Source organism: Podarcis pityusensis (assembly GCF_964106645.2).
Source record: "Podarcis pityusensis genome assembly, chromosome: 1".
Lineage (NCBI taxonomy): Eukaryota > Metazoa > Chordata > Lepidosauria > Squamata > Lacertidae > Podarcis > Podarcis pityusensis.
Genome location: NC_138028.1, coordinates 22,793,946 through 22,813,895, shown reverse-complemented (window position 1 = coordinate 22,813,895; position 19,950 = coordinate 22,793,946). Strand labels below are relative to the sequence as shown.

General features: G+C 43.3%; 2 protein-coding genes and 1 long non-coding RNA gene across 6 annotated transcripts in view; 1 reads left to right on the top strand and 2 right to left on the bottom strand.

Moving 5' to 3' along the window:
- TC2N (tandem C2 domains, nuclear) overlaps nt 1-306 on the bottom strand; it is a 31,315-nt gene extending 31,009 nt beyond the window's left edge. Inside the window, exon 1 of one of the 2 annotated variants that reach the window (XM_080982579.1) lies at nt 230-306. The gene's annotated coding sequence lies outside the window, so the exon portion shown is untranslated. The remainder of the gene's footprint in view (nt 1-229) is intronic. The other variant, XM_080982580.1, reaches the window with a different exon arrangement.
- Nucleotides 169-19,677, top strand: LOC308470392. Of its 2 annotated transcripts, none has more exons than XR_013982404.1 (3): nt 169-308; nt 3,935-4,982; nt 18,241-19,677. It is a non-coding gene; the product is annotated as an uncharacterized lncRNA (long non-coding RNA). The 2 variants fall into 2 exon arrangements; XR_013982405.1 differs by lacking the exon at nt 169-308 and adding an exon at nt 1,835-2,101.
- FBLN5 (fibulin 5) overlaps nt 15,862-19,950 on the bottom strand; it is a 63,292-nt gene continuing 59,203 nt past the window's right edge. For both annotated transcript variants that reach the window (XM_080985563.1, XM_080985564.1), the window contains one exon: nt 15,862-19,856. In XM_080985563.1, the coding sequence (XP_080841689.1) occupies nt 19,695-19,856 (162 nt within the window). In that variant the 3' untranslated portion in view covers nt 15,862-19,694. The remainder of the gene's footprint in view (nt 19,857-19,950) is intronic.

Below are 19,950 nucleotides of genomic sequence, written 5' to 3'. Positions count from 1 at the left end.
CGAAACGCTTTTTGCCCCGGCCCCCTTTTACGCGTAAACGCCACCAGTTCTCGGTGGGCTTAAGGCGGGTCCCTTCCCGCTCTTTTCTGGCGCCGAACCAAAGCGACGACCCCCCTCTTCCCAATAGGCACTTTGCAAATGCAACGGCCCTTCTACGCGCTTGCTAGCCCTCGGCCGGGCGCAAAACTTTCCTCAACTGTCTACCTCGATAGTGTTTCCTTTCTCTTACCTAGACTCCTCAAGTCTGCACCAGCTACCTCTGCAACCTTCTGCCACATCCCATTGCTGGAAAATGTTGTTCCTCTATCGTAAGTAACGCAGCAGGTTTTCTGGCGGTTATTGGTTGGGTTTTGTTTTTTAAACTCTTGCACAGAAACGGGTCGGCCTTCCTCTTCAGGAAGCTTGCAAGCAGGTGCAGCAGCTGCTCTTCCGTTCTCTAATTGATTCCTGAGGCACGAAAACTAACTTCCTTTGGTTACTAGCCTTGGGCTTAAAAAAAGAGAGAGAGCAAAAAAACAGCCGGATGCAGTAGCCTTTCTTGTGTGCCCTAAAGCTAGACTACAGCAAATACTGTAATTTCCATGTTTGCAATATTTTGGTTTGTCCAGGCCTCCTCCTTTGCTCATGGGTGGTGAGAGGAATAAAAGGGCTTTCCCTGTTTAAATCTAGTTCAGCCTGACATTCAGGGACCAGGGGTTGGTTTAAGAAAGCTGGATCACACACATGCACACCCCATGCCTGCCCAGTTATTTATAGATTATATTTTTTGTTTGGTTTCCTAATTGTAAACCCAAACTGGGAGAAACCTACATAGGAAGCTGCTTTACACAGAGTCAGACTGTTGGTCCATCTAGCTCAGTATTGTGTATGCTGACTGACAGTGGCTCCCCAGGGTTTTAAGCAGGAGTCTCTCTCAGCCCTACCATGGATCTTCTGCTTGCAGGTCTACCTCTGAGCTAACATTGATATTTTTATTTACACCATCTAAAAGCAGTGGCACACAGTCTGTAGCATGGACACATTCTGAGTACCACAGCCAAGGCTCATTTGTACGGTGGATTATGGTTTCCAGCAGAGATTGATTATTGATTGATTGATTTTAATTTATTTATTTCTATACCACCCTTCATCTGAAGATCTCTGGGCAGTTCACAAGATAAAAATACAGGATACAAAATAAAAAGTACAAAATAAATAGTTAAAACAAAAACAAAACAATAACCCCCCCCCTCCACAAACACATTTAAAAGGCTGTAGAATATTAATCGGCCAAAAGTCTGGTTGAAGAGGAAGGTTTTTGCCTGGCACCTAAAGATGTATAATGAAGGTGCCAGATGAACTTTCCTGGGGAGAGCATTCCGCAAAAGGGGAGCCACTTCAGAAAAGGCCCGTTCTTGTGTTGCCGTCCTCTGGAGGCACACAAAGAAGGGCCTCAAGATGATGATTGCAGAGTCCAGTTTATATGGGGAGAGGCGGACCTTGAGATGCTTCTGGCGGATGACAAACTCTACCAAATTTCAAATCACCTAATGGGATTATTTCTTAGAAGCATCTATAGAAACTCACTGTTTCAAAATAGCATTATAGATTTCCTGCTCAGTTTCTGTTAGCAGGACTATCCATGTGGCAATTCTATGAGGCAATATCCTGACTTGAAGACTTGTGATAGCCCTGATAATTCCAATAATTTGTCCACATGGGAGTTAACATGACTAAGGTGGTGGTCAGAAGATATAACCCCTCAGGATCCTGCCTCTAGCCAGGTGGAGGTGGCTCTCCTGAAAAACAAAAAAAAGTGAACAATAACAAGAAATACTTACCAAATCCAACTCCCCGCCTCAATTTCACTATATCCAAGAGCAGGCCTTTAGACTTTCGCCAGATCTATTATCTTAACGAAATCTGAAATGTTAACTTCGCTTTCCTCTCATTTACTCAATATCTTAATGATCTTCTCGTCTTATCTGCAACCTTCACGCCCCAGGCTCATTTATGTGACAATGGCTACTCTATTTGACAAATGCATGACAAGACCCAAAATAAGGAAGGGATATGACAAAAATAGAATTGATGAACAGGGAAGGTCTGCTTCAAAAAAAAGGTACTCCTTCCTCATTCCTGCTCTGTGTGAGGATACACACAGCAACTTATTGTTGCTTGTCTCACCGATTCCCTTAGGTGGTTGAGTGCTATCACTGGTAGCAAAACAAGACCACTCCGACATAATAGCGATGCATAAGTATATTAAGTTGTAAAAAGAAAATAATAATGATGGTGATGATGATGTTATGGGTTTGTGGGGTGCCTGGACTCCCCTTCTAATTCCTGGGTGACAGACACTGGATTGAAATACAAGCTAAGAGCCAGCCTGGTAATGCTAAAGCAGAGTTTTTAGGAGGACAAAGGAAGTGGCTCTGTGCCAGAGGATAAAGGGAGTGTGGTCCTCCCTCAGCTCAGAATTAGTTAGAAAGTTAGAACTAACTACATTATTTGAAGTAATTTTTACAGTTGGAAGGAGAGTAGTTGTTTTCAGGATTGCAGTTGAGGGTGATGTAGGTTGGAGGAAAAATAGTTGCAGCCTGTTGAATGCAGCAAGCTGAGCAGAGAGACAGAGGGCCATGGCTGATTTCTGCTGGCGTCCAGGACTGTGGCCATGGGAGAAGCAAGAACCTCTTGTAGTGTAATGCTGTGAGCCCCTCCATCATAGGCTTAGGTTGTATACATGTGTAAATAAACAACAAAGACAACATGGTTTCCCCTGTGCCTCATTTCCAAAGGAAACACAAAGCCCGGGTAAGCACCAGGACCCCTGGAATCTTGCGCAGCTAAGAGATTGGGGTGGTGTGCAACCAGGACCGTCTTAAGCATATCCGGCGCCGTGGTGCAATGCTCCCTCCGGTGCTCTCCCCCATTTCCCAGAGTTGTCCACCTTTTTTTAGGGAAGACAGCACTGCTGGCAGGGCTAGAGGAGGCGGGCAGCAGCTGGAGGGCGGCTCCTCCGGCGGGGAAGAGGCGGAGGCTGGATGCGGCACCTCCTGGCTCAGCCGGCTGCTTCATGCGACAGTGGCCATGGCAGATGGAGGCTCCAGGCACGGCACTGTATTGGCGCGGCATGGCGGAGGCGGGCGAGGGCGGCGTGCTGATTCCGGGAGGCGCCGCATCCAGCCTCCGCCTCTTCCCTGGCGCCCTCAGAGCTTGGCGCCCTGCGCCACTAGCCTCTGTGGGTAAGACACCCCTGTGTGCAACACTGGTGTTAGAAATGGGATTTGTGTTTCTTGGAAGTATGCCTGAGCCAAAAAGGGAAGAGCAGCAACACTCCTTGAGCAGCTTGAGAGAATGAAACAGTCGCTGAGCCAGTGGTTTGATAAAACGAGCCAGCTGCTGATAGAGTGGGGGAGAGTCTTCCGTGAAGAGGGAAGCATGACTGCATGCAAGGTGGCAGCCCTGCCTGATGAGATGCAGATAGTAGCTGAAGGCAGGGGGCAAGGACGCCTCAGAAAAGTGCATGCTGGGTGGAAATGAAGAGCTGTTTCTGACATTACTTCCTGGGAGTCCACTGTTGAACATTTCACACACAAAAACCCCAATTTTTAGGAAGATACCACAGGTAGAGTTGGGGCAGAATGTTTGACTCACCATTTACATTTTGCTCTCTATATACTGAATTCACACATCACACAGTGGCCTTCTGCCATTCTTTTGGGCTGACCTGGACCAAAAGCATGCAACATGGGTCATGTAATCTCAGTTTCGAAAGCTGAGATTGCTTCCATTGATGACTGCAGTTAAATTCAGGATACTGTTCCAATAATTTCCCAGAATTTATAATTTTCTTAGCAACTTATTGTTGAAAAAGTTGTTTCAGGAAAGGGAACTTTTTCAACGGGAAACCACCCACAAGCATACCTGACCTTGAAATGCTTTCATTTGTCAGAAATGATTTCCGTCACCTCGGCAAACAATCCCGGTCATGACCTGAATATCTGAAACAAGTGCATTGGACATCTGGCATGGCTTCCTTGGTTGAGTCAGGCTGAAAGTGAAAATTTATATTGACGTGCAACAATACAAATGAATTGCAAACCCATTTGAGAAAACAAACTTAACTGGAAACATTGCAGAGTCAACAAAGCAAAATTATTGTAATAAGATTCTTAAGTGTGTTTATTTATGTACAGATTTTGCTCTATCCCACAGCTAGCCAGCTTGTGTTCTGTGGGCAGCATCTAGCTCTCCAGTAGGGCTGGGTGTTATCTGGTTTTCCACATCACAATATATCACCAGCTAAATATCTTGATATATCATAATATATATCGGCAGCGGTCGAAGACCTTGCTGGGCCTCCCCCCAGTGGCAGAGGGTCCCGCCATGCCTCCCTGCAGCAGCGGAGGGTACGCCACATTCCCCCCGCAGCAGCAGAGGGGCTTGCCATACTTCCTCACGGTGACAGAGTCCCACCCATCTGAAAAGTATCTATGGTATCGGTTTGGCTGAGCTACCCCCTGGGAAGCTGTCAGTCTCCACCTTTGTTCACCCATATATTGCCTTGTTGAAACACTTATCACAATGTTATTTCAACAATTTGGTGATTTATCACACGGCCCTACCCTCCAGATGATATTGGTAAGCCTGCGAAAACCTTTGGCATGGGACAGTGTCCACAAACACTGGGCTCTGCAGAGCTCTCAGTTCATCCCCTTCCCCATATAGGAATGAAGAGAATAACCACAGCTTTTCCTCATCTCTCCCCCTTTTGAATCCTTCCTGGCAGGGTTTTTTTAATTTTTTTAAAAAAAGCTCATTTCTCCACCCATTGCAATTCCAGAGCCAGAGTGGATATCCTCCATCATTGTCTCTTAAGGTGTATCTTGTAATGAGCTTAAGCAACAGATCAGAGAAGGCCAACAAGTGAAATATGGGAGACGGCTAGGAAATCCTGACCACTGCCTCGTGTGATGAGTCATGTAACTGCAGTCTCTCAGGTAGGAAACTTACAGATTTGTTCTGGCTCCACTTGCCCCAGCTAGCCACAGGCTCCCCTACCCTAGACAGGAAGTAGTGTAAAGGACATCCTTTGCCAGTTGATCAACAAGGTCTTCTTGAGTACCAGTGCACTGCATAGTTTTGGTCCTGCTCCCAATTTGTTATCTGTGTCTGCCTTCTGGTTTGTCCTGTGATCTTGACCTCTGGGCTTGTTCTCTAACCCTGCCTTGCATGCCACAAAGTTACCAGGAGAACAATAAAACACCCTGACACGAAGTATTTTGGTTTATGGGTTCAAATAGGCCACAACTTTATTGGTTACAGATGTGAGCGGTTTGGCTTAGGCATTGGCTTAGGCTATATCTTGACTCCTGCCCGTCTGCAGGGAGTCCACTTAAGGGTAAACCACCAATAAGGGCTGCCCTATGACTTACATGAAATAGGGGCACCCCAAGGGGTCCCCATAGGGGCTGTGATATGGCTCTAGCCCACGTCCAGGCTTCGGAGAGGATTCACACCCCAGATCCCTTTAACAGGATACCCTTACCAAAGAGGGGCAGGTGAAGGCAGCAACTTCCCATCCAACCAAACAAAGGCTTACCCAATGCCTAACCTCACAAAAGCTGTGACGATTGCTACTATGTAGGCGAAAACCAAGTGGCCGGTGCCAATTTGCCAAGTGGAAAAAAATCCTACCCAGCCCCAACAATATGGCAACCGACAATTGTCCATAGCAAGGTCATATCAGAACAAAGCATGAAAAGAGGGTGGGTGGGTAGGGAGATCTGGTGGTGGAGCAAGAAAGAGGGTCCCAGCTGGCTGCACCGTGGTTAAATCGCCTGCAGCCACACCCACCCTGCCAGCTGATTGACTGGGGCTGTCCCACAGAGGGCAGAACCCCAGCAATTATGATGCAGCCGGCCGTGATGCAGGGAAGAGGTATCGTCCCTTAGGCCGGTAAACTGTGAGACCCAGCTACCTGACCACAACGCCACCCACCAGGTGAAAAGTGGGCGGACTTCTGCTTGCATGCCCTCCAGTTCTGCTTACTCTTCAGTCTGGGGTCCCTTTTCCTAGCCACCTGACTCTCTCCCTGGTGCCGACCACAGCCCTGACATCTAGATTTTTAAGGATCTCCACCCCTCTTGGGTGCTATGATAGTAGTGTGTGCAAAAGCGTCAGCCTCAGCTGCTGGGTTAAACAGTCCCCCATATTTCACTTGTTGGCCTTCTCTGATCTGTTGCTTAAGCTGATTGCAAAATACACCTTAAGAGGAAGACAAAACAGCGAGACATGAATGCAAGTGCACATGTAAAAAAAATAACATCTTTATTCCCATAGAAATATATCTATTCCCATATATCTTTCCAAGAAAAACATCTATAGCTTAGGGGAAATGTACTTATTTACTTGTTCACTTGTTTGTTTTTATCACACCCTATATCAAAGGTAGAGTGGAAGGCTGATGTCTAAAAATAGAGTGAAAATGTAAAGTAAATCAAGGGGGGAATCCTGCTGTACAACAAATTTTCTTGTTTGTTTATGGGCTAATAGCCGTAAATAAATAAATAAAATTTCTTGTTTAATTCAGATTTTGGACAAAGTTCACCTTCACTGTCTACAAAAAGAGCAGACTTTTTTCTTTTTGCAATGTCTCTTGCATTGTGTTCTGCATCTGTTTACACTGCTCCAGTAATGTAAGTCGTTTTTCCTGTTATGGAAGAAGGGTCAATCCATCATAACTGCTAAGAATGGTACATGCGTATTCTGTCTCGGGGGGGGGGGGACGTCACAGAGCCTTGAGACTCTTGCATGAGTCTCGTTTCCACTGAAATTCATCTCAAAATAAACTTGATAATTTAAAAGAATCCACAGCATTTTTCTTACTTTATGCAAGTCCAGTCTTTTAAACTTTGATATACACTTTAGATCCCACACTTCATGAAAAATGTTACATGTGCTTGGATAATATAACTCACTTTGGATCAAAAAGCTCAGGATCTTTGCCTGTGCAGTGATAACATACAAAAAACTGCAAATCACTCCCTTGATAGGGTGGTGCTCTACTCCAAGTGCAAGCTGAATTATCTTGTACACATGGACTGCAGATCATGTTTTATCTCCTGCATGTTAGCATAAGGACTGGGCTGCAACCTGTACTACAGTCTATAGCATTTATTCTCCAAACGACTGAATTATTTGAAATTATTCAAGAAATAACTCAGAAGCATCAGTGATAACTTGATGGTGCTAATATGCCAGTCAAAATAATGAGGGACGCTGTTTCCTTGTTTGTTCTCTGATAGTAATTTTATTTGCCATGAAGGCTGTACCTTTCCAAAAGAGCAAACACCCAGCTGCCTAAAGGTGTATTCCTTTGTATTCATCTGTCAGAATAATTGTTTTGATGCATAACCTCAAAGGGGCCGGTTGTTGCTTTTAACCCAGGGATGAGCAGGTATTCAATTTGCTACAGCTGACAACGTGACTTTCAGTGCGTGTGCTTATGCCATGACATAATGCGTAATGTCAGTGGGTGTCGAAAGATTCAGTCCATCGTATTCAAAGAAGAACCTTGGTTCACACTCCAGTTAAGGACTTAAGTGACTCTTTACTGCCCATTTCGCAGTCCCTGCAGTAGCTCAGTTCCTGCAAGTATGCCAACTATGGGTCTTTAGCATTAGCCAGCAATGTGCCAGGCTAGCACATTTCATTTGAACTAAAAGGAATTTGGCAATCACCTATGAGAGAGCCGCAAAGGACTACAAAATAAATATTTATTTTCAGTATTGGGGCTCGACTGTAACTCAGTGATGGTGGCACATGATTTGCAGAACTTCCTATGCAGAACTTCTTATGATCATTCCCCAGTATCTCCGGTTAAAAGAAAGGATCATGTAGCATGTAATATGAAATAACAGCCTTCACACAGAACCCTGGAAGGAATCTCCCAGTTAGAGCAGACAATGTTGACTAGATGGGCAGTCTCCTGGTATAATTCCACCAATTATAATTCCATCAAATTATAATGCTTGATATGGGTAGTATGTGGGTCCATCCATTGGGCAGCTTCCCTCCAACATGAGTAACTTCAGCTTCCATATGGGCAAGTCCATCCAGTTACAATTCCACCAATTATAATCCCACCCACTTTAAAATTGGATGTCCTTTATCCCACCTTTTCAGCAAGGTCTCAAGGTGGCTAACAAGAAGAGCATACCCAATAAAAGAAGCAAATGCACACTAGCAACATGCTATAAAACAACTAGAAGCAACAGTTTGGAAAGAAATAAATACGGAGCTGGTGTAGTTCAGATTTAGAAGAGGGGAATACAGATAACATAAAAGCAATTAAATGCCTCAAGATGCTCGAGAGAATAAGGTGGTCATTGCCTACACATAACAGGTTGTAATGACACATGAAGGTGTCTCAGGAGGGTGTCTACAGCATGGCAAACACTCTTACCTTTTAGCCTGTGACTCAGCATAATCATATTGTTTGTATGCTTAACGCACCACAAGTTTAGAAGGAAGGCAGGGAGTGAATGAATGCCAGGGCCTATTGATGGTGAATCCGAGTGTGGAAATGTTTGTCTCAGAATAATAACAACAGGGAAATGGGGGTGGGGTGGGGAAGGACTCCTGTTCAAGGACCGCTTTTGTTTTCCTTCATTTCAGCTTTCAGTACCCAGAAATGTGTGTGGGCTGCAGGCAACTTGCTGTATACAGCGGATGAGTGTTGGCGTACCCCTGAATAAGTTTGGCAGCCAACCAGTTCATTAGGACCATCAGGATATGAAGGTGCATTCTGATGCCTATGTTGAATTGACTACATGTGTGGAGATCAGCATCTGTTTGCAGATCCTCTTGGCTGACTTAAGGACAATCTATAGCTGTTCTCTTAGGTCTTGTCAGGTACTTGTTTTAGCTGTTCTTGTCTCCCCTTGAAATATGTGGCATAGATAATTTGCCTTCTGGTATGTTCTACCAAACATGATGTACTCTTTCTTGCAAAAACAAACAAAACAGAAACAAACAAAACAGAAACTGTCCCAGAGGAAAGGAGGGGGAAACTATTGGCGCATTACACTACCAATTTTGGAAGTATTAAATGCTACAATTTCCCTTTGAGGAGTGTGCGTGCAAGTCACCACTTGGATGAAAATTGTGATGCCAGAATAATTATGCCCTAACCTGCTCCCTAACTGTACAGACTTGCTGTTGGCATCCATCTGTCTTGGGAGACCATGGAGGAGTGCACCTTTAGGGGTGAAGTCAACCTGTTGGAAGGTAGTCCTGCCTAAATGCATCTCCCCGACCCCTGACCTCTCTAAAACAATTCCCAAAGAACTTAGTGAGCTCCTGACAATAAGATAGTTTAATAGATTTGGTGCAGACATCTCCCTCTGCTTGCAGAAGGTTCCTTCCATTCAAAGATGGGACTCTGTTGTGCGCTGAAGCTTGAGGTGTTGATTTTTGGCAATCCTCTTTGCCACATGCACCATCTCCTCCCATTGTGTTCCATAGGGTTATTCAACCCTCCAGAGCAGATTTGGGAGAACAGCCATAGGGGTGGGGTGAGACAGGTGTGCAGGGGGAAAGGGATGAGCTGTACATTTTCCTCTTCTCCCTTTCTACCTGGGGGTAGCATTCAACTGAAGATATGTCTGTATCCACCCTTATGATTTTTGCCATAGGAACATAGGAAACTGCCTCATACTGGGTCAGTCTGTGGCTTTACACGAATGAGCAAATGTGTGGGTTCCCAAAGAAGGGATTGTGACCACTTTCCCCCTCCCCAGTCATCCTGCTGGTGCTGCGCTGTGCCAAACGGGACTCTGTACAAGCTCTGGCAATCAGCTCCAACGTGCTGGGTATGGCATGGCTGAACCCATACAAAGAATGTAAGCAAAAATATGTCATCAGGTGTTATTGGACTGTCAGACTTGGACTGTGGGGAAGATAAGGATCTGGCACCCTGGCCAGATGAAGTTCCTATCCTCTGATCCAGACAAACAACAAGCTCCAACCAAGGCCTGTCCATGGCTTAGTGCAGCAGAACAACCAGGAAGGAGCAAAGCAGCCACAGTCTCCTCTCTGGGAGCCTTAAAGGAGGACTGGCTCTGTGTGTCTTCCTGCATTTCTCAGTAGTAGTGCTTTATTGCAGAATGCTTTATGGCAGCACAACTGGAGCTGAAGCAGGTTTGCAGCACTTTTGCAGCACTCGAGTAGTGCAAGTTGCAGCATCTCAAGGAACATTAAATATATTATTGCATTTAACATGCCTGCTTTTTCCTTTCTATAATGTGGGGTGGAGGGGTGGTGGGGATCAGAATTAGAACTGTTGTGTTCATGAGGGGAGTCGTTGGAAGCAGCCTTCCTGGTACTAGCAGCAGCTTGTGGTTTTATCACAACTTCAGACGGGAAACTCCTTCTGGCATTGTGTGGTTCCAATCACACACGCACCCTAACACATTAACTATAACCACAAATTTTATGCCAGGAATGGGTTAAGCTGAAAAACAAATAATACATTTGGTTATTTTAATTTACAACAATCAACACTTTTGGCCAGGATCTTCCAGATAGTTTAAAGGAACAACAACAAATGAGTAAGTTACCGTATTTTTCGCCCTATAGGACGCACCGTCCCATAAGGCGCACCTAGTTTTTTTTTGGGGGGGGAATAAAGGGGAAAAAAATTATTTCCCCCCCAGGCGTGGGGCTGGGGCGGGGGAAGCCCGAGCTTCCCCCGACCCCAGCCCCCAGAACAGGCAACTCTCCGCAAGCCGTGGGAGCCCAGTGCCTTGCGGAGAGCTGTGCGAAGCCTCGGCGTGCTGAGCTCAGCGCGCCTAGGCTTCAGCATGCAGGCAACTCTCCGCAAGCCACGGGAGCCCGGCGCGGGCTCCCACGGCTTGCGGAGAGCTGCGCCAAGCCTGGAGAGCGAGAGGGGTCGGTGCGAACCGACTCCTCTCGCTCTCCAGGCTTCAGCGAAAGCCTGCATTCGCCCCATAGGGCGCACACACATTTCCCCTTCATTTTTGGAGGGGAAAAAGTGCGTCCTATAGGGCGAAAAATACGGTACCTGTTGAGCACAGAAGGATCTAGTTTCTTTATACTATTCTCAAAATAGAATAGTATACTGTAGATAGTTGCAAAATTTATTCAGTTTGCAGAATTCAGTGTTTCGCTCTTCTGCGAAATTTTGAATTGTAATACAGCAAACTGTAAAAACCCTCAAACATAAATATGAAGCTAAAGATATGATTGTTTTAAAATAACAGCAATAACTTAGCATTTGCATCATACATTAATAGTATTCAAGGCTCACGTACATTGTCTCAGTAATTCTCCCAGCATCCCCGCAAGGCAGATCAGTATCATTCCCCACATTGCAAAAAAACTTGTCTAAGACTACAGTTACCAGGCGAGTTAATGGCAGAGGTGAAATCTGAATGGAAGATTTTCTGATTCACAGCTCAGCCTCTTAGCCACTACACCAGTTTACAGATTAACTACTTTCACCGAAGTTGAAAAGCACATTAAACATTCATGGAGCCTTTGATAACCATACCTATTTATAGAGCTGAAACTGACTTTACAGGTTTATCACCAGAGGCATTCAACTTTCAACCTTTTTTTGCCATGAGAATAAGTCAGTCGTCATATGTCCTGGAGGAGGCTACTTAGAACATCTGGTTCTGCATCTCCTTGTCTTTATTAAGGCACCTTTCGGCACGGGCACGCTTCTGAATTAATCTGTTTGTTGCGCAGTACAGGGAAGTTCTGTGAAACATGGGTGGCACTTGAATCTTGCAACAGAGATGTTCATTTGTATTTGAAATGGCAAAAGATCCTTATCAGCGCTGTGAATAGCTTGTCAAGTCTAATGTGTCCCAATGAATGTCATGTTGGCAGGACATGTGTTACCACAGTCACGCATATGAGTTAGCTGGGGAGTGGTTAAAAAAAACACAGCCTGACGTATGAGCTGGTTTTGTTTAGTAGTCTGTGTGATTAAGACTATACAGCATTCCAAATTTACGCCAGTAAACCTTCACAGGGGAGCATTCCATTGGAAAAGAATTCAGTGGTGAATCTGTCATGCAGACAGACTGGATTTTTCTCTTCCAGTATTTAGTACTGTGAGATCCAAGAAATCATGGAATTTGCCATTTTCACAGCTGCTGCATACTGACTTGTCCTCTTCATCAAGTTATCCAGTATGACTCCTGCATTTCATATATGGCCAGTCACTACAAACCTCTTTAGTGTAAATGTGAAATTAGGATTCCCATCCCCCTAATGTGCAACACTTTACACTTGATTACATGGTATTAGATAATCACAATGATAAAAAAAATTGCAATTGCCATTTTATTGCTCATCCAGTTTGAAGAAATCCATGTGAAGCTCCTTGCCATCTCTTTTTGCTTTAACGACCCTAAACAATTTGGTAGCATCAGCAAACTTGGCTACCTCTTTACCCCATCTCTAGATTTTTTGGGGGGAGAGATTTCCAACTGGTGGGCCAGATCCTTAGGTTTTCCCCAAGCCCCATGGATCATTCTCACAGGTGGACACCGGGGGACATAAGCTGACATACTGTATTTTTCTTTGCCTGTGCAGTTTGAAATCAAACCTTGTGGGCAAAGGCACAGGGCTTTGCAAGTGTCAACAGTCGGCTGACTCTTGGTGCTTGCAGAGCACTGTGCCTTTGCAGGCATTGACAGTCACTGTGGGCTTGTAAAGATACAGAGCTTTGCAGATCCACTTTGGTCAGGGAGCCAGTTCTTTACCTGCCCAACACTGAGAAATGCTCAGCTTGGCTAAAATGGGCAAATGGGGAGACCTCAGAGGTTCCCCACTGCTGCTGTAGATAAATCGCTTAGCAAGTTTAAAGGCGCAGGTTACAATAGAAAAGTGGATATGGGTTTGCTTAATATTTGTGCATGCTCATTTATGTGTATGGAATCATATTTAGAAATAATTATTATAATTTAAATAGAAATGCAATACATCGCCTACTGAGGAAAGCTGTGACCGGGTGATTTGCATACCTGCTTAACTTTTATTCAGGTGCTAATTGTTGATGAGCAACTTCAAGCCCAACACTTTTCTTGGGGTTGTCTTTAAACCACACTTGGACCCAATAGCCCTTCAACTATTACTATTACAATTTATTGCCTGCCCTTCACCCTGTGGCCCCAGGGTGGGTTACAACAATTAAAACACAGCATTAATGTTAAAACACAGTATTACATGATATTAAAAACACCTTAAACAACTTAAAATTACAAATATAAGGTGTACCCCCCTCAAAAAAAATGGACCTCAAGTGCCCAAAGCCAAAGCAAACAGGTGTGACTTCAGCAATAGAGGACTATCCTCTGTAAAGGAGGCTACATGGCCATCTTATTTAAGACATCACATGTCTGAGAATGAGTGTGCTTGAGTCTTGGATGCAAACACACACACCGCCTCAGGTACAAGGGGAAGATGAAAGCATTCACTTCTTGGTTTACACTAACTTCAGTTTTCTGTTGCACCCAAGCTGGAACCACAATTTTAACCACAATTTGTATTTGTGGTTTTATTTAGTCATTGTGGTGCAAGACAAAGAATCCAGTCCTTAACTCCATAGTGACGTTGCTCACCCTGAGCTCCTCCACGTCTTTCCCCAGCTACAGCCCGTGGCTCGAGGGGGGCCTCAGGAGTCAAATGTTGTTGAGCCCTTTGCTCTTGAATTCTAAGCGAGCGGCGAGTATGCAGGGATGGTGGCGCTTCTGTGCTCTCCAAGGACATCTCTGCTGGCAGTTCTTCCCCTCCCTCCTCCTCCTAACGCCTCATAACTTGGCAGCTCCTTCTTCTGCTGTAATTCAATCCTGTCTCCCTCTTCTCTTGAAACTACTGGAGAAGGGGAGGGCGATTCCCCCTCCCCCTCCTCGGGAAGCAGAGGACAAGGAGGGGGCGATTCCTGCCCTCCTCTTCAGTCCAGTCCCTGACATTGGCCAAGATAGGGGTGTTATATGTGTGCATTGGACTGGTGCTGGAAGCTGGAGACAGAGGCGTGATTTGCTGTCTGCTGACCCAGAGCTGTAGCTTGGGGTTTCCCTGAAACTGTAATGAAGAAGCAAGATCTATTGGGGGTGTTAATGCTGTGAGCCCCCCACCCCGTCCTATGCTCAGGTTGTGTATATGTGTAATATATATCCTATATATTACCTATATATATATATAAAACCACAGTCTCCATTAACCTTCATTCCTTTTTTTAAAAAAAGATATTTATTAAGATTTTCAAAATATTACAAAATAAAAAAAGATAAAAGAAAAATACAAAATAAAAATAGTTAAAAACAATTCAGTCTTTCAATCACTTATCTTTCATTTGCTTATTTCCCGGACCTCCTCACGCCTCCCTTTTCTGTATTCCAATTCAGTTTGTTAGTTCAGCAAATCCCTCCCCTCTTTGTTTATCCTAATCTTCAATCTTAAAGTATTGTAACATTAGATTTTTACCTATTAGTAGGCCATTTTTTCATATTCCCTTATAACATTACAGCTAGAAACCACTTAGTTTCTATCCAACATCATTCTAACATTCAATAATTTTACAATATTTCTGTAAATAGTCTTTAAACTTTTTCCAATCTTCTTCCACCGACTCTTCTCCCTGGTCTCGGATTCTGCCAGTCATTTCTGCCAGTTCCATATAGTCCATCACCTTCATCTGCCATTCTTCCAAGGTGGGTAGATCTTGTGTCTTCCAGTACTTTGCAATAAGTATTCTTGCTGCTGTTGTGGCATACATAAAGAAAGTCCTATCCTCTTTGGCACCAATTGGCCGTCTATGCCCAACAGGAAGGCCTCTGGTTTCTTTAGAAAGGTATATTTAAATACCTTTTTCATTTCATTATAGATCATCTCCCAGAAAGCCTTAATCTTTGGGCACATCCACCAAAGGTGAAAGAATGTACCTTTGTTTTCCTTACATTTCCAACATTTATTATCGGGCAAATGATAGATTTTTGCAAGCTTGACTGGTGTCATGTACCACCTGTATATCATTTTCATAATATTCTCTCTTAGGGCATTACATGCTGTAAATTTCATACCTGTAGTCCACAACTGTTCCCAGTCAGCAAACATAATGTTATGTCCAACATCTTGTGCCCATTTAATCATAGCAGATTTCACCGTTTCATCCTGAGTATTCCATTTCAACAGCAAGTTATACATCTTTGACAAAATCTTAGTTTTGGGTTGTAACAGTTCTGTTTCTAATTTTGATTTTTCCACCTGGAAGCCAATTTTCTTGTCCAAATTGCATGCCTCCATTATCTGATAATAATGAAGCCAGTCTCGCACTTTATCTTTTAATTTCTCAAAACTCTGCAATTTCAATTTGTCTCCTTCTTGTTCCAAAATTTCCCAATATTTTGGCCATTTGGCCTCCATATTGAGCTTTTTCTGAGCCTTTGCTTCCATCGGTGACAACCACCTTGGGGTTTTATTTTCAAGTAAGTCCTTATATCTTATCCAGACATTTAACAATGCTTTCCTAACAATATGGTTTTTAAATGCTTTATGTGCTTTAACCTTGTCATACCACAAATATGCATGCCACCCAAAAACATTATTGAAACCTTCTAAATCCAAAATGTCTGTGTTCTCAAGAAGCAGCCATTCTTTCAACCAGCAGAATGCTGCTGATTCATCCATTAACCTTCATTCCAAGGAAAGTGAACCCTGGGTAAGTTCTGGAACACCCTGGAGTCTCTTGGAAATTGGGGTGCACAGAACAATACTAAGAAATGCTAAAGTAATAAACCCCTGTGCATTGTTGTAACTTCATTTTTTTAAAAAAAAATAACGTTCACATCAAAAAAATCACTTATAATTTTATTGGATTTTTTTTTTTGTACAAACAGTTTAAAGAACATTTCCACATTGGCATATTCAATGCTGTGTTCCTTCACAATCTTTAAAAAATAATGCAAGAATTTTTTTTTTAAAAAAAAAGCTCGGTTCAGATACAAATTAGTAAGGATTTGTGTATGAATCAGAAACACCAAAGACATGTAGTGTAAATTACATTATCCTCTTTGTGTTGGAAACTAGTTACATTGCAGTATCAAATGATGACCATCTGGATTATGAAGATGTATGTGTTGTTGATGGTGAGAATGGATTGTATTGACCCAGACGGGGCCCATGATAGGGCAATGCTGGGGAAAGAGGTTCTGATAGGAACAGGTTTCTCAACAGCTACGGGTCACTAGGAACGGGGAACAGCCTCCATGTCGCCGGTGCCTCAAGGTCACCTCTTTCCTTCGTTGCATGTAAGTGAATAATCACCATTTCACCCCTGTGTTGGATAAAGTGCTATACTTGGGGACACCATTGTGGCAAAAACCCATCTGAAAAATACTTTTTAGAATACTTCAAGCTTGTTCATTGCAATATTCAGGCTAGAATATTAAATCGTGTTTGTGTTATGTATATATATGTTTTCTTGGTGTGCTGGTCCCATGAAATAATTGTCAGTCTATGTTGAAACGGTATATTCTATGAAACCATATTTAATCATTTAATGTAGAGGTTATTGAGAGTCCCAACCTAGATATGCAAACCATATTTTCTTTGGATCCACACAAGGTTGCTTGTTTCACAGAAGGATTTGAGGAGCTTAAAACACTGAAATTTAAACATGGAGATTGATCCTCTAATATTAACATGTTGCACAGCCTATAAGTTAAGCACAACTGGGCCCAGAACACAACTTCTAATGGTTTTGGAATATTCACAGGGAAAACTAACCAAGCATATAGATGCATTATAAATGACTTGAATTTTAAAATTTTGAACAATTTAATGTTTTAAATTTCTGAACAATCTATTCCTCTCTCAAAAACCTTTGTGAAAACTAAGCAAGATACAGTAATAATATTAATAAATTCCATGACTATCTATTGTTATGTAGATCTGTTGAAATTATTTAGAAGTGCACACGTTACACTACTGGTGCTAGAAATCAACCCTTCAAACAATATTGGAAGAAGAAAACATGTTTTATGGGGGAAAAACCAGGAGCCACATTCACAGTTGTATCCTAAATATAATTGGTTTCATTTTTTGCTCCCATAAATATCTTCTTGCTGTACCTCACTGGGATTTTAGAAGAGCATTATTGTGTACAACCACAATATTCCCAGGTGAGGCACAGGCAATATCTTCGTATCTTAAATTTCCTAGCCCTGGCTGTCTTGGCTGCTGAGCTACCTTTGAAATTCAGAGCAAATGTGCTATTTGAGATGTGCATTAAGAGAGCAGACTAAGGCTGCAATCGTCACCCCACTTGCCTAGGAGTACTCTGTTGGATTTAATAGGACTTGCTTCTGAATAGATGTGGTTAGGATTGCTCGTGTAACTAGTTCACATTAGCTAAATCCTATGTCAGCTCAACCTTGGAAGCAATCTAATAGAAACTGAAGAGAGTGAAATAGTTCACATCTTGAAATGGTTAAGAATCAAGGAATAAAAAGTTCCCCAAAGCAAATAAATGTCATGCAACATAAAAATGGTTATTTGGGGCATGAGCCACTGTGTGTAGTTCATACAGAGCTACAGGTTCTCTTTCCCCAAAGGGAAATGTTCTATCCCAAATGGCCTACAGCTGCTGCTGCTGGTAGTAGCAGTCCATGGCATCAGACAGACATATTTCCTAGTCTGGTACCTGAGATCCTTTAATTGGAGAGCTATGAACTGAACCGGGATCTTGTGTGCGCTTAGGATGAGCGAACCTGTCAATTTCTATTTCTCTCTGTTTCTCATTTTCCAGCCTTAAATTCAGTTCTCTACGTTTCCACATCAGCCTGTGACTTTTTAAATAAAAAATACTCACGAAAATTCATCAGCATTTTTGTGCCAATTTCTCCAAGTATACACATTTTTGTATGCTGTCTTCCCTAATATACACATTTTTTGCAAGACACTTCCTCCTAAAACAATGCATTTTAGCATGTCATTTTCACTAATATATGCATTTCTCTGCATACACATTTTTGTACGAATTATTTGGCTGGAGAATAGCATGGCAAAATTCAGAGATGTGTGAACTGCATTGCAAAATTTGGAGAAGTGAGAATTTAGAAAGATGGCTGTGCTTTAGTCAGCATATTGTTTCACTAGGTACAATTTTGCAAGTTTTGCTTTTAAATGTGAACTGAACGGAATTTCTCCCTCTGCCCCCAGGTGTATGCATTTTACCACTGAACTGTGCCACAACCCTAGGTATTGCTTTCCCTACTAACAGAAGAGAACAAAGAAGCCTCTTCTTGGTGTTCAGAATGCAGACTGTTTCTCAGAGCTACTGAAATGTGACCTGCATGTGTTTGATTTCATAGCGCAGCTCCTTATCTATGGCAGACTGTCTTGTGATTACAAATCACAAGACTTATAAACGGAGCCCAAATTGTAAATGGAGAACCAGGCCCTGTATATTTTACAATAAATATTTTAAACAGCACTAATGATCTTTCCATCAAAACCCAGTGCCTGGTAGTGGCTGGGATCCAAAAAGATGCAACATGTGAACCCAGTGGCTTGAGCATGTCCAGTGGGATTTTTCAGATTTCAGCATCAAATGTCTATGGCATGTTACAAGCACATGGCCCTGGATAGTGGGTGAACTCTTCAACAAGCATATAGGAAATGGAGTCAGGCCACTGGTCTACCTGGCTCAACATCGTCAACACCAGCCTTTCTCCACCTTGGGCCCCCAGATGTTCTTGAGCCACAACTCCCATCATCTATGATCACTGGCCATGCTGGCTAGGAATGATGGGAGTTGCAGTCCAACAACAGCTGGGGACCCAAGGTTGAGAAAGGCTAGTCTACACTAACTGGCAATGACTCCAGGGTTTTAGACCGGGCAGAGGGTATCCTTAACACTACCTTGAGGTGCTGGGGATTAAACCTGGGACCCTTTGCTTGCAAAACAGATGCTCCATCAGTGACCCACTGTCTTTCCCTTCAGTTCTCTTGGCCATGTGTGACTACATGATTCTTCCCAAAGTTTTAAGGCAGAAAAGAACCCAGGCTGAAAAGAAGGAAAATATTCTATCGGGGGGGGGGGGGAGTAAGATGAATGAGGGACAGTTTCTATAGAGACACATAACAGGGACAGTACTGATGATTCCACAGACATTTTTGAGAAGGCGGCTGGTGGGTCCCTGATTCCACAAGTGTTAGCGGAAGAAAAAAGAGAGAGCAGAACAGCAAAAGCCAGCATTTCCCACGGTTTCTCTGGTTATTCTGCTAAACAGCATTGCCAGGATAAAGGTGGAGAGCTTCACAGTTTCTTAAGCTTATAATCACACTGTATAAAAAGTTTTGGAAAGCAAGACAAAAGATTCTTAACAGCACATGATCATTGCAGGAAAAATGCCTATGGAATCCATTGGCAATGTAATGCTCAGGTGGTTTCAAACCATGAGGAGGAGGTCTGGCCCATCATTGTAATATGAGCCATTATGGCAACTTTTAATGCTGATTTCATGTTGAGTTATTAGACGCACTGACTCCTGAGAAGAAAGTTCTGGCAGAAAAGGGATAATGCCCTTTTCAGCTGTGGGGTGTGTGTGTGTGGGTGTGGGTGTGGGTGTGGGTGTGTGTGTTTTACAAAATAAAGCAATGAAACTCTTGGTTTAGAAGGGATACTGTGATACATATATCCTCAGCCGAATGACGGAGCTTCCTCTGAAGTTGACGACAGTGTTAACAGTAATCATCTCCAGGTCCAAGAGAATGTCACGTGGCCCCTTCAGAGGACGGGTCATCACTAGAGTCGCACTGATAGGTCCAGTTTGCTGTGTGGAAGACACAAAGAGAGCTTGAGGTTTTAAACAGTATTCAAAAGAAGAAGAAGAAGAAATCTGCCATGCAAGATCCTGTCCAACTTAC